We start from the raw sequence: 14,762 nt of genomic DNA on the forward strand, positions 1-14,762 counted from the left end.
ATCTGCAAAAAACTAAAGTAATGTTTAACAGTCTCGGAAGGGAACAGCAATTTACAATAGGCAGCGAGGCACTGGAAGTCGTAAGGGAATACACCTACTTGGGGCAGGTAGTGACTGCGGATCCGGATCATGAGATGGAAACAATCAGAAGGATAAGAATGGGCTGGGGTGCATTTGGCAGGCATTCTCAAGTCATGAACAGCAGGTTGCCATTATCCCTCAAGAGAAAAGTATATAATAGCTGTGTCTTACCAGTACTCACCTACGGGGCAGAAACCTGGAGGCTTACGAAAAGAGTTCTACTCAAATTGAGGACGACGCAACGAGCTATGGAAAGAACAATGATAGGTGTAACGTTAAGGGATAAGAAAAGAGCAGATTGGGTCAGGGAACAAACGCAAGTTAATGACATCTTAGTTGAAATCAAGAAAAAGAAATGGGCATGGGCAGGACATGCAATGAGGAGGGAAGATAACCGATGGTCATTAAGGGTTACGGACTGGATCCCAAGGGAAGGGAAGCGTAGCAGGGGGTGGCAGAAAGTTAGGTGGGCAGATGAGATCAAGAAGTTTGCAGGGACGGCATGGCCACAATTAGTACATGACCGGGGTTTTTGGAGAAATATGGGAGAGGCCTTTGCCCTGCAGTGGGCGTAACCAGGCTGATGATGATGATGATTAAAAAAAATTATGGGGTTTTACGTGCCAAAACCACTTTCTGATTATGAGGCACGCCGTAGTGGAGGACTCCGGAAATTTCGACCACCTGGGGTTCTTTAACGTGCACCTAAATCTAAGTACACGGGTGTTTTCGCATTTCGCCCCCATAGAAATGCGGCCGTCGTGGCCGGGATTCGATCCCGTGACCTTGTGCTCAGCAGCCCAACACCATAGCCACTGAGCAACCATGGCGGGTGATGATGATGATGATGATGATATCACCTACAAAATGCCCACTGTCATTGGGCCTGACGCCTGCTGGGGCTGTATTCTTTAGCGATCACTTGCCGTGGTAATTTCACTGTCGCAAGATTTCGCATGACTCGGCACTGGACTTGACCGCTTCGATGAAATGTAGTATCTGATGCCATGTGGTTCTGATCGTGCCGCGTGATTTCTGCGCAGCACATCACCAACAAAATGCCCGCTGTCATTGGGCCTGACGTCTGCTGGGGCTGTATTCTTTAGCGATCACTTGCCGTGGTAATTTCACTGTTGCAAGATTTCGCATGACTCGGCACTGGACTTGTCGGATTATACACTTGACAGTGTTTCTGGCGCTATGCCAAGCTTGCTATCTACGCGCAGCGCCAAGAGTGCTGTCGGCTGCGCACATACATTTCAATGCGCGCAGTGATGTGTTTCGCAAAAGTGAAACTATTTCTGAAAGTGGTCGCCCGAGAATATTGACCCTGTACCGTACGTGTGTATGTTTGCTGGCAGACCAGCATACGCATTTTGTGTGAACATCTGTGCAGTGAGGTTTCTTCATGCCTGCCCGCTCTCAGCCGTGCACAGGTGTTGTGCGTATACAGTCTACGCTTGTTACAATAGACCTGCGTACAACAGACTTTCGGATATAACGGACAATATTTCAGCCTTAGTTTGTTCTACCTATTTTATTACTGCAGCAAAGTTCGCTTCTAATGGACCGCGCTTTGACGAGCTATCGGCTATAGCGGATGAAATTAGCAGAAGTTTCTTCAATATCGGGCCTATAAAACACACTTTTGCCGTGTTGACATGGGCTGACGCCTGACTAGCGAGAGACAGCCGTCGATGTCAGCTCAATATCGAGCACACGAAGGAAGGAGGAAGGCGGGGTGGAAATGCACTCTCTTCTTTCGCGTGCGACGCACGAAAGGGAAGAGGGGAGAGAGGAGTTCTACTCTGGCAACTGCTGCTTACGGCGCGGCTGCCGTATCTTGAAAGCAATCTAGGATGTGGAGAAAGTGCGCGCCCGTGCGGGCGCCATATATTGAAAGCGATCTGTGATGTGAGCAAAATGCACACCTGTGTGGGCCTCTTTTTCAAAGCAATCTCCGATGTGGACAAAGTGTGCCCAGTGCTGGTAGCTTCGTCTGTGCTGTGCTTTTGACGTTTAGTTCGTGTTGAAGTGAGAGACAGCGCGAAGGTCAATTCGCTCACTACTGCTGCCGCACGTGCTTAATTTGCTATTGCAATCGATGCTTCGCCTTTTGAGCGAACTGTGACTTAATGTTTTTTTTTTACCTGAGACGTTTGTCACTCACTCTTTGTAATAAAGTTGTTAGACAGTGCGACAAAAATTTCGGAAGTGAGGCATTTTGGATATTACAGACTTCAAATAAAATGGAAGTTTTTTTGTCGGATTAGCAGGGTTTGTTGTGACAAGAGTCGACTGTGTTGTTGATCCAATGCGCCAATAACGGGCTGCTTTAATTTCTGCCAGTGGTGCGCACTTGAAATGATCCTTCTCAAAAAGGTAGCAGAGAATGACGGTGCTTTTTCGAGTAGAACAGCACTCATGAGCTGGCTTACTCAAAGGACATAGCGCCTGCTACCCCAACCTAAGAACGCAGCTCTGACAATGCTCAACATTGTGAACGGAAGTTGTGATGTTGAGACGATGTTTTTCCAACTAAAGTATGCCTGTCCACACACCACTGATTGTGCTTTCTTTGTTTTAAAAAAAAATGTGTGCAGACCAACTTAAGCGAAAGATCACCAAGGACGCCTCTATTTCTTTTTTTTATATAGTTTGCTTAAAGAGTGGTAATATTACCTACCAATGAAGATATGCAAAATTAAGTTTGACACATGACTTGCAAACAGCTGTGTCAGTACATGCTCCTCTAAGTGATTTTGCTTGCTTCTGTTTAAAAGGTAACCCCACCTGCATTAATTTTCTGTGAAATTTACCAGAACAGAAAAATCCAAAAAATTGGACTGCCAGCCAACAAAAATCGCAATTTCTTTCTGGTTTTTAGCTTTAAGAATAACATCTAATTTCAACCCGAGATTAAAAAAACTGAAAATGAAGGACCCAACGTGTATGCAGCATCAAATGATAAAAGTGTGAAGGGCAACCTTACAGCACAGAAAAATGACACCAAACCCAGTTTAATTGAGTGGAGCTTTATCCATAGGTTTATGATGGTGTACTGCACATTTACACAGCACTATATAAGTGAAATAACTTTTCTACCATATTTTTGCACATATAGCAGCACCAATATTAAAAAAAAATCTAGCAGTAAAGTCTTGGTGCAGGTTATATGCTAATTTAGCCACTAAGTGTGGCTTCACGGCAGCACACGAAACACTGCTGTGAAACCATATCTCAAGGCAAGGTTCTCTGCCATTCAGTTTTGTTACCTCCTAAGGAACACCATCTTTCTACCCCTGCACGTTAAAGTGCCCTGCGCCCTTTTTCATGGTCGCCCATTCTCCTCCTCTTATAGGTCGCCATTTTGCATAAAGTAGTAAGTGAATAGTCCACATGGTGCTGACAAATGCATAAGTCATTGGTTTCTGCGGCAGTGCCACGGTCCGTGCGGACCACTTCACAACACGGCGATAAGCCAAATCACTACGGGGATTTTCGGCTAGGTTGTGTTTGCTCCATTGCTGTTGCCCATGCGAGGGCTGCTCTGTCTGCACTGTCATCTGCTGTTGTGTGAATGCTAGCTGTGAAGTAATTCGATTCATGTCACGTATCACGTGACTAGGTTCGTCCGCAATGACATCCAATGTGTGAATTCAGCTTTGCAGCATCGCCAAAGAATGGTCCCCCATTAAGACACCGGCCGAAGATACGATGTGGATGAGTCGTGCATCCGCGAATGGAGAATGTCTCTGCAAAGATTTGAGCATTATTGTACGCAGTTATTTCTGCAAATTATATGCACAGATATTTCTTTTTTCTTTTCAGGCGGTTGAAATTGGAGGTGTGGCTTATACACAGAAAAATACGATAAATGCAAAGGCAAAAAGAAAAGCAAAAACATCATATTATTATTTGGGTGTCAGGTGCATGCTAACTTTTTGTGCAAAGCTTCAGAATCAAACCTGTCCAAGCATTAATATTTGTATCTGCATGGTTCTGCAACATCAGCTAATGCCCCCAAACTCATTGAGCACCATGGGTGCAAGTGACATCAGGTCTGCACGGAACTGAAGTACATTAGGCGATGGGGATATGAAGTGATACAACAAAGGGACTTGTCTTCATCAGGACAAAGACATGAAGTCTTTTGTTCAACTACTGTTTATCAGGTTTAGAGGTACTATTATGCATAAATGTTATGTGCAGATTCTAAGTGAACAGTATCATGCAAAATAAATTAATTTGCTCACTTTGGGACATGAAGCTGCTGAGTGCTGCAGCATTGCCAGTTGCATTGCTGGTCGTGCCAGAGTCCCCAGTTTCTGGAACAACGGGGCTCAGTCCCACAGGGGAGCCCTCAGGTGATGGTGCTGAGCCGGGCGATGGTGCCGAGCAAGGTGAATCAATCACAGCACCATTGTCTGTCAATGGAGCCTCCTCTGTAGCAGGTTCTGAACCTTCAACGATATAGACATTGCAATGTCAAAAGACGCCATTTAAATTCATGAGGATGTACAGCATGTTGACTTTTCCGAAGAAGCAGCGACAACATACATGAACGCCATTTATTTCTCTGCTTAAAAGTGACAAGGCCAAATACAGTAGAACCTTGTTGATACGTTCCCGTTAAGTACGTTTTCCTGGTGCCAACGTTTTCCTGGTGCCAACAGCTAAAAGTCATAATTCTAACAGTACTAGTTTAAAAATACAAACTGGTTGTTACAACCGTAAACTATGTCAACAAAGTATCAGGCCCAAACAATGAAACGTTCCTTTCCTTAGAGCGCTTACTAACCTTACGTGAGGCCTCCTTACAGCGAAGGACCGATGGAGGAAGCAAGGGTACTCTGAAAAGCTCCTTTCACCCATCCTCACGTAAGGAGCGGTTGCCGCATGCCTAGGTTCAAGATTATCTCATAAAAGCTTTACGCGAAAACCATTATTCAATAAAACATGTATCGTCGCACAATCTTTAAATTGAAGAGCTAATATAGGGATGAGTGGACGCTTTCTTCTAGTTTTGTTTACTAAACTTTAAAAAAGTAGCCCATTACAGAGCAAAACTTGATGTGTTCCATCAACGCTGGCACGCTGGTGTCGTGCAACGCCTAGCAACGCTTTCATGCCACACACGTGACTGAAACGAACATGCCTGGCAAGACGTACCGTGCTCGCGCCTCTCCGCAGGTGGGCGACAGCGCACATGTGTAAGCAAAGGTCACGTGGTTAAGCAGTGAGGTGAAGCGCTTGTTCAGGGCCAGGAGCAGCGTAAGGACGCATGAAGGTAGCTTTGGAGCTACTTTATGCTGAGGAAGCACTAAGGAAGCCTTCACCGAGGGACCTCGGGTAAGGAAGCTTTCAGAGTGACATAAGGTAGCCTCACCGCAATGAAGGAAGCTTTCAGAGTGACATAAGGCAGCCTCACCGCAATGAAGACTTCCTTACTAAGGTAAAGAAGATTTCATTGTTTGGCCCTCAGTCATAAAAAACAGGTAGACTAAGACTTTGTACAGTAGTATAATATGAGTGTCACAAGGTGCACTTTTCATTGCAATAAAGCCCGATCCAGATCGAATTGTTTGGTCGTGTTTGGTCGTGATCGATCACAAAAGTGATCGTGTGACACCAGTATAACATTCTGGCAATTAATTTCGAAATTACATCAATAACATGACAGTCATGTCATGTTATTGCAGATAAACTAATAACTTTAACAGTAATATAATACTTTGTCAATCAATTTTCTAATTCATGAAAAACACTCAAGTTCATAAAACAGACAACATGTGGTATATAGTACTAGTTGATAAAACAAATTTATAGCCTATGTACAACAATGGAAGCAAACATAAATATTCAGGTTTGTAGTGACGTCAACATGTATTTTTCTAAGGTTTCAGATGAGGTGCACTGCATGACTAATGATGACAGAGCCTTCCAGTTTCTTATAGTTCTAGGCAGGAATGAATGTGCATATGCATAAATATGTAGCTGTGGCCAAACGAACATAGAGTCATGCTTTTTCCTGAGAATTTGCTATTTTTGGTGAGCTAAGTAAGCTGCAATGTCGATGTTTTATTCATCTTTACTTTGCAAAAGTGATTCCAAAAGCTTTCACAACCCCCAATCTTGTCAGACTTAAGCAGTTTTTTTTTTTTTTGGAAATGTACACACAACTGAAACTTGATTTAAAGAAGTGATGACCACACTCAAATTATTTCGTTAAATTGGGCAGTTTGTAAAATCGAGAAAGGAATTTTTCGGTCCTTCGAAATCTGAAATTGTAACATATCGACACGCAAAGGCTACCGTGGCATTGTATTTGCTGCTGATCCAGCCATCTGTTGCATAAACAATGTGATAACGAACGTAATCACTGCCGCCCCTACCGAGGCGGTGTTGAGTCGGCTGTTCTGTGCAGGGGCGAGGCGTGCAGCCACGTCAAAATAAAATTAGCGATGTGACCATAGTGTCTAGATGTTTTAATGCGACAGCTTTAGAGTGCACGCTCAAAGAAGAACCCATCTGTGTCAAAATTAGAAAGAAATCTCCACTTTTTTTACTCATTTATTTAAGGAAAAACTTCATTAAATCGAGTTTGGCCAAATTTGTTTCACTAATTTGGGTTGATGATAACATTGAACCCTGTTGGAGCCTGCCAGGGAATATAAATTTCTCCGTTAAATCAGGAACCTCATAAAATTGGGTTTCGTTAGATCAAGTTTTAACTGTAAATAGTGGGGGAAAAAAGTGAGATTTGTTCAAACTGACTAGCATTTTGAGCTATCATATATTTTAATATTATCCTATGTTGACCGTGTTACACCAATGACTGCTGTCACTGCTTCGCACTTTGGGCCAAATTGCAACTTTCTTCGTAGTGGAAAGGTAGCCCCTCTATGCATTGCATATATACATATGTGATAGACAGACCTGTCTCCTGTATTGCTGGTAACTGCAAGCCATCATCCGAGTTGGTTGGAGAAGGTGCATCTGGAGTGGGTGACGGTACTGGGCTTGGCAGCGTCTTTGTTTTTGTCTCTAGCTTCTTTTTCAGTCCTTTCACTCGGTTGCCAAAGTTCTTGTATGCCTGCATACACGCAATATATGTAGGCACGGCGTACACACTCTAGATGCTCTAATGATACATGCTCTATTACATGAAACTCCATTACTGCTTTGCAAGCAAGGCTCTTAAAAAGCATTTATTTTTGTAAAGCTCGATAATAAAGCTGCCCAGAATTTAGACATATTTAGTCAGAATGCCTGCTCATTCTTGGCCTGTAATCATTCAATGGCGCACACATGTTGAAATGTATTCTGCAGTATGATATAGCTAATATGCATATCCCACATAGTGTGATATCACACATATCACACAGCACATGACATATAGTGTGATATGCTGAAACAATAAAACTACGAAGTAATCTACAAGCTGCTCTTGCCAAGCCTCTTGTACTGTGGTTTGTACTCTCAAAATCAAGACACAGTCAGCAGATTACACGATGCAATTATTTTTTTTCTCAGACTAACGGAGGGCTACAGTGTGACAAGACAAGATGCAACATTTCCAAACAGCACACCAATAGATGATAAGAGCACTAGCAGTATGACACATACACTCCGCAGCTTATGAGGCATAGCATGACACAACAAAGAAAAGGTAAACTTAGCCCCTTTACTTTTGTCAAGACACAACATATTAAAGAAAGAAAACAAAATTAACAGATAAAACAGAGTAAACACTGATACCCAGCGCAGAATTTATAAAGTAGTTATGTTTTGAGCATTACGGAGCTTACTTAATATTGGCAGAGAAATTGCACACTTCTCTATAATGATTTATTTTCCTGAGAGATGGATACTGCATGACGAGTCTAGCCTGCATGGTGCCACACCATTGTGAGAGTATTTTATAAAGCAGCCACAAGATGGTAATAGAGGGAAGGGAACTGCAGAGTCAAATGTACTTGTTTTTGGTTAAGCTCGTACAGTCAATCCAGGATATATCGAACTCGAACAGGATTGTGAAATAGTTTGATATATTGATCATTCCAAATAGAAAATAGGCCTACCTGAAGCTTAACCAAAAACTGTGCACTTCTCATACAGCTTCCCAATATCTTGAAAAGCGGTAATTTACTATTTTAATCCCAGGCAGCATCAAACACACGAACATTTACTCACTTCTTGTTTATTGCAGATAACTGCCGCAAGCCACTCATGCTGCGAAATGTTCTTTAATTAACTGATTGCAGCACTAACACTAAAAGCATGCGTCGTCTGGCTGCGAGACAGCAGTGAGCCTTGAGCACATCAAATTGCTTGCTGTGCATTGTACTAGCATGTGTCCCTGTGAGTACGACTGAAACACAACCAGCGCAGATTGTGTGCCCGCAAATTGCACAGCGAGTCTTGCATGCCACTCCAGGATAGTCTTGTCATGTACAGTGGATGTGGCATGTGTTGGTTTTGTTAAATGCAAATTACAATGAAAAAATTTGTCCAATTGGGGGTTGGGACTGGACTTCTTCAGGCCACTCTAGAAACCATAAAAAGCCGTTCGTGGAATCTCCAAAAGATCAACTTGGCAGTGCAGACATAGCCAGTTCAACATCCTAATGCCCAGACCCACTCAGTGAAAAGATAGAGTGCCATCCATGCTTTCTCGTGGACTGCATGTATAAGACCGAGTGGCCCCTTGTGTTCTCAAACCAGCATGACGTTTCTCTTTCCAATAACAAATGGCTGCAGGTAGTATGCTTCACTGCACAACAGTGTTTCTGCTATTTGTATGCTTCGCGGCATTATACTGCTACGTTGTGCTGCAGCTTACTAAGTCATATCCGTCATAACGGAGCAGAAATAAGACTTTTGCTGCATGAGCCATCCATAGTGGGAGACATGACTTGCTCATTTTTACTGCTGCCTTTCAAATTCAATGTCCTGTTTGACAGAATCTGCCAAAACCATTTTGTGGCATGAATATTTCTGATAACGACAGAATATCACCGGCCTGTTAGGAGAAGCTCACTTGCAGAAGCACAGCATGGCGCAACGTTCGATATATCGAATGTGGCAGTGAACGTCAGTTTGATATATGCATAGTGCAGTGCTATACTTATACAGTCAAACACTTTTATAACAAGTGTTTGGAGCTAACGAAATAATTCATTACATAGGCCACTTTATTGTAAAGGTCATGCAATGCACAACTCAAAACAGAACCAGGACAGAATTATTCCTTCATTATACAGGTCATTTCGTTGTGGAGGCATTCATTGTAGAGGCACTCAACTCTACATGGGATTTCCAAAAGGGATGTTACAATTCAATATAGGCAATTATTCAATATATCCAAGCTTGATATACCCGGAATCGACTGTACTTTCTGTAAAGCAGACATGAAGGAAAGCAATATGTGCTGCCTGTGTGATTGCAATTGTTTTCCAACGTGTCTTTTTCCTGTGCATCCTTTAAGCAGCAATTATGTTTTACAGAAGTGTGGGGTGTCAACATAAAGAGGCACTCTCGAACATGAAATTTAGTGACATGGTGCAGTGATCAAAAGCAGCGCGGTATGCACAGCTATGGCAAATTGGTTGGGATAGGACAGAAGCAGCCTCACACTACATATTAATTTTCAGAGGACTACCAAAGTAGACGGATTCAAAGTGCGCATCTACTAGTACAAGTCTGTGGCACCTGGGCCTAAGTATATGTGAGGTCTTTAGCCAGTGGCATCGTATGACTACAGGTTTACATGACTAGCCCACAGTTTTACATGAAAAGCTGAGCTTGCTGAATTGCCAAGTTGTTAGCATGGGGTGTGGCAATGTCAGAAAGTGGCAAAGGAAATGAAAGACATCAGTACCATAGAATTGTGTGTTTAGATGTCATTTCAAACATATAATACAAGAGGCAATGTTTGGACTGAAAAATTGGGAGGAAAAAAAAAAGCCTAAATATGAACATATCGTGTGACTAAAAATTGCTAACTTCTAGAAGATTCACTCAAGCATCATATGAGAAGCAAGCTTTATGCACCAAAATCTGCAACAAAACTTTATATGTATTAAACGTAGGATTTCACTATACTCTCGAAGTTTTCTAAGCACTCTATCATATCCATTATAAACTAGAAAACTTTATTTTTACTGTGCAGAAGAAACCATGACATATATGCAAAAAATAAATGCATGCGACTTCTGTAGAGACTGTCATGCAACCCCTTTCATATCATGCTATCCCATCTCAGAACGGATTGCAGCATGTCGCTTCCCACCGCGTGAGTGTCACTGAAGTTAAAGCTGAGTGTGTGTGCTATGTGGCCCCCCAAAAGAAGCAAGTGAAAAAACAATTTGTTTACCTCACAGGGAGAACCAAAGTTTGCAATATTAAGGCACACTATAATGGATTGTGAAAATATTTGGTCTTGCAGTGACTTCGCACACAGTGAAATAAGTAAAAAAATCCCCCCCAAAAAATTGTAGGCTGCACTCACCGAGGCCACAATTCGCGCCTCTCCATTCTGGCTGTCATAGTACACCTTGGCATCTTCCAGCATGCTAATCAGCTCAGTACGCTCTGACACCTCCTTCTCCAACGCTTTGATGTACTCTTCGAGGCACCGAGTTGCTTCATCAAAGTCTTTCTGGAACTGCTGTCCGTGACTGCGATCTGTCCGCAGCAAAGACAGGTGCCCCACTCAGAGACAAAAGGCATGACCAAATTTAATAAACAAACAAAAGTCCTGGAAACAGATTAGTGGTACTGTAGGCAACCAAACTGTGCACACAAATAAGCACTCTTTCTCCAGCAATGGAAAAAGACAAGTGGACAGAAGAAAATGTGACAAACACAAGCAGTTGCTGTCTGCGATAGTGTTGAATTACAGCAAAGTTCCATGCAATGAGGCAAGTGGCTCATTAACACTGATATCACCATTTCATCTGATAGTGAAGGCTTCAGGAATGACACGTCTGGGGTGCGATCTTGTACGCGTTCCAAACTCGAACGGAGGCGCTCCGTTCTTTCCGTCGCGAAATGGGTGGTCCGTTCCGTTGCGTTCGTCCGATAACAGACAACACGGAATGATTGACAGCAGATATCACTTCACAATTGACGTCATGGCGTTCTTCACCGTTCAAACTGACCAACCGTGTGCGGCTCGGTGGAACGGACCGCCTCCGTTCTATTTTGGAACGCGTACAAGATCGCACCACTGGTGTCCACAATATGTTTTTAAGATCACGCACTGCTCACAGCTGGGAATGCATCCACACATGCAAACAAGGACAGCCAGAAGGCCACTAAACACTCCCTATAATGAGTTTGGATGTTCCTGTAGGCCACCATTATTGAAGCAACCTGTATGTACAAACACGAACCAGCCAAATTTGCTGTTTCACTTGTTTCCCACCACCAAGCTAGTACATCTGCTGTGTTCCTTTATAATATCCACATGGCCTTGCCAACCTTTACCAATGTTGACATGCATCTGCACTATGCCGCTAGGCGGAAAATGCACTAATTTTAAAACATACCATCCTTTTACTATCAGAGTTTTTCTATCCCAAGAGTTGTTAAAGCTACCCCATAGGCACCATGTTTCAAAACCCGGACATGGTGATTGGCAAGAAATGTTAGGGCCTGATGCTTATCACATCATCCAAAAGCAATAAGGCTATCAGTAGAAGGCCCTTTCTCTTAACAGACGCAAAACAAGTATATTTAGCAGGAAATTGCAAGAGCAGGTAAACAATATTTCTTATTGGCACTTTGCATTTCAAAAATATTTTTTTTCATGCAGTTGGTAAGTTTTCATTAAAGGCAATGTTCATTTTGCCACTCATTGCTGGCATATGAGACAATTTACTCTGCTAGATTGCTACCTGCAGCAAGCCTGTGTTTGTGTAGTTGAGTGGTGGAGCTGGAGTGATTGAGAAACTCTCCCTGCCGTATGTCATTGCCATGGTATGTTTCTGCACGGCACCCATAATGTACTCAACTCTTAAACACCCACTCTCTCCTGGTGGTCAGTGCTGCATCAGCCTTCCATGCTTCATAGGCGAATTTGTGCAGAGAATTTTCTTGGTGCAGGTTTTTGCTGAAGATATTCAAGGGTTTTGAAGGGTTTCTGAGGCCCCAACAAAGCATTTTGGGGGATGAAAGAGACGTTTATCACAGCTTGAAAATAGACACTTGCACTCAATTTTAACAATGAGGGAACTCCCTTTCAGTGCACACAAATAAGTATACATAAAAATGGCATAGCAGGGAAACCACTGCCAGTTGGCATGGACTTGCTAACAAGGTTGAATTAGCTTTATTTTCGGACTGCGGCAAACTTTGTGGCCGGATGTCCAAACAATACCTGCTAAGCTCCATAGAAAATGACATTTCAGTATATATTTTAAAGCATTTCATAAAATATGATCATTTTCAAGGCCTTGAAAATGGTGTTTTGATATTCAAGTTTTCTCAACGAGAACTACAGACCCCTGCCTGCGACCCCTTCTGCCTGTCACTACGACCCCTTCTGCCCATCACATATTTGCTTTGTGCAGAACCTTCTTTGCATATCTGTAAACAACATATATAACTTTTCTTCAAGTCTAGAGGGAAGGGGAGAAAGCACCATACACTTTTGTGGCATGGGCTTCAGCTACATTCTTGACTTCTTTAAAGGGGCCCTAAAAAACTTTTTGTCAAAGTCGAGAAATGCACTTGAAGTTAAAGACAATTTCAGAAATACTTCGCAGCAAAAAAGTACTTCAACATATTCAGAAGAAGCAGAATTATTGGCAGTCGAAGATCACCTTCGATCCCCTTCGCAGTGCTCCTGCTCCTTCAATGCCTTGCACTGCGAAGGCTTTGCACAGCGGAGTGGGGGCCCAAAACATTTCTCCTATTGAACGTCCGCACGGTGTCAAGTTCAAATTTAATTTTGGAAGTTCATGAAAACGCCACTATTTGCAATTTTGACGCCTATGACACGCCAAGTGTGTTTGTCCTCAGTGAACAGCAGTGTTCTTTCTCAGTGAGTGAGCTTGTTGTGGCACCCTGTGGCGGTCGCGGTATCCATGCTGCGCAGCAGACCGCAGCTACATGCAACTGTAGTGTGTATGCGCAGTGTTTGCTTTGCACACAACAATGCTGGAGTGGCCCTTGCACAGGCCTCTGTGGCCCCTGCATATAACATATGTAAGTCACTGACAGCTTTGAAGTGGGTGAGAAGGCCTCGTTTGAAAAGAAAGTGTTTGAGAAATATCTGACTTTGCACTCTGCTTGCAAGCTCCACGCACCGTGCACAACTGCAAAATTTAGCTGAGATGTTCACAGCAGCACATGCTATCTGCACACTGCATTTTTTCACCAAGTCCAAGGCATGATTCAGGACCCCTTTAAGCAGATATCAGTAATGGGTTACTGTTAAAAATTTGACGTGCATTATTTTCGCATCTCAATTTGTTGGTCTTCCATCACAAGTCATTCCGAGGTCAAGTGCAGTTATAACAAATGCTGTCTTTATAAAATGCACTTTGCATCAAAAGCAGCTTGCATGGTTGAGTTACCTTAAACTTTCTTTCAGTCGCTTCCTCGAAAGCAATTTATGGGCAATTGCATCTATCATACATAGCTGCTATATAATCGGAAATACTCTCAAAAGCTGAGCTAGCGTAATGAGATGAATCATGTCAATGAACAGCAATAAAAATAGAATTACAGTAATTACAGCCTAGTTCTTCTACGGACTATGCTACTCGAAAAAAAATTTTTTCATTAATATTTTCACTACATGCTTAAAAATTAGGCCAGCTCTTTAAGCACATTTCGAACATATCATTAGTTACTGTCTAACTGCTACATTTCTTGAGTTATGTCCTACCTAATGGCAAGATATAGTGATCTTTGTGGGCACTTTCTTATACATTAAATTCTCACAAAAAGCATCGTGCAGTAGCTTAATTAGCTCTTTGTAGACTGCAAAGTGCCAATCCCTATCCAAACAGCACGTACCATTAGTGGAACTATGCAAAAAGAAAGAAAGAAAACAAAAGGAAAGAAAGAAAAACTAAGTTTTTTTCACAATCCCCTCGCAATAACCTTGTGAGCTGATAATTGTCCTATACTATCGATATGTGGCATACATACTATTCAGAATATGTAGAATGCTGAGTTATACTTGAAATTTCAATATACCTCAGGAGTAGTTGCAAAAGTACAAGGTTATATTTCATGGGATTGCGAAAAAACTTTGTTAAAGTGTCCTAACGTTTTGTGAATAGTTACAGTAATTGTACATGCTGTTTTGATAGATATTGGCACTCTGTGGTCTACAATGAGCTAGACAAGCTACGGCATGATGCTTTCTGTGAAAGTTTTATACACAGGAAAGTGCCCGCAAAGACTATATTTTGCTGTTGAGTAGGACATAACTGAAAAAATATAGCAGCTGCGCAAAAACTAGACATATTTGATATCTCTATAAAAATCTCTATGAATGGCAATGTTTTCAAATCTAGTGCCAATAATAAAAGAAAGAGTTGTTTCGAGGAGCATCTCCCCTAAACATCAGTTTATTTTTTGCTCAAAGCCCCACTAAAAAAGTGAACTTTGACAGCACAATCATTCCTTTCATTCGTACTATCTGCCATACAATTTGCAAG

The 14,762-nt window shown here is 42.3% G+C and overlaps 1 protein-coding gene across 1 annotated transcript in view; it reads right to left on the reverse strand.

The window, feature by feature from the left end:
* Positions 1 to 14,762, reverse strand: part of LOC135904577 (regulation of nuclear pre-mRNA domain-containing protein 2-like) — an 89,107-nt gene that overhangs the window by 5,399 nt on the left and 68,946 nt on the right. The window contains exons 7-9 of the mRNA XM_065435440.2: positions 10,595 to 10,770; positions 7,021 to 7,177; positions 4,338 to 4,544 (exon numbers count right to left, since the gene is read on the reverse strand). Of these exons, the coding sequence (XP_065291512.2) occupies positions 4,338 to 4,544; positions 7,021 to 7,177; positions 10,595 to 10,770 (540 nt within the window). The remainder of the gene's footprint in view (positions 1 to 4,337; positions 4,545 to 7,020; positions 7,178 to 10,594; positions 10,771 to 14,762) is intronic.

The sequence above is a fragment of the Dermacentor albipictus genome, chromosome 1, assembly GCF_038994185.2.
Source record: "Dermacentor albipictus isolate Rhodes 1998 colony chromosome 1, USDA_Dalb.pri_finalv2, whole genome shotgun sequence".
Lineage (NCBI taxonomy): Eukaryota > Metazoa > Arthropoda > Arachnida > Ixodida > Ixodidae > Dermacentor > Dermacentor albipictus.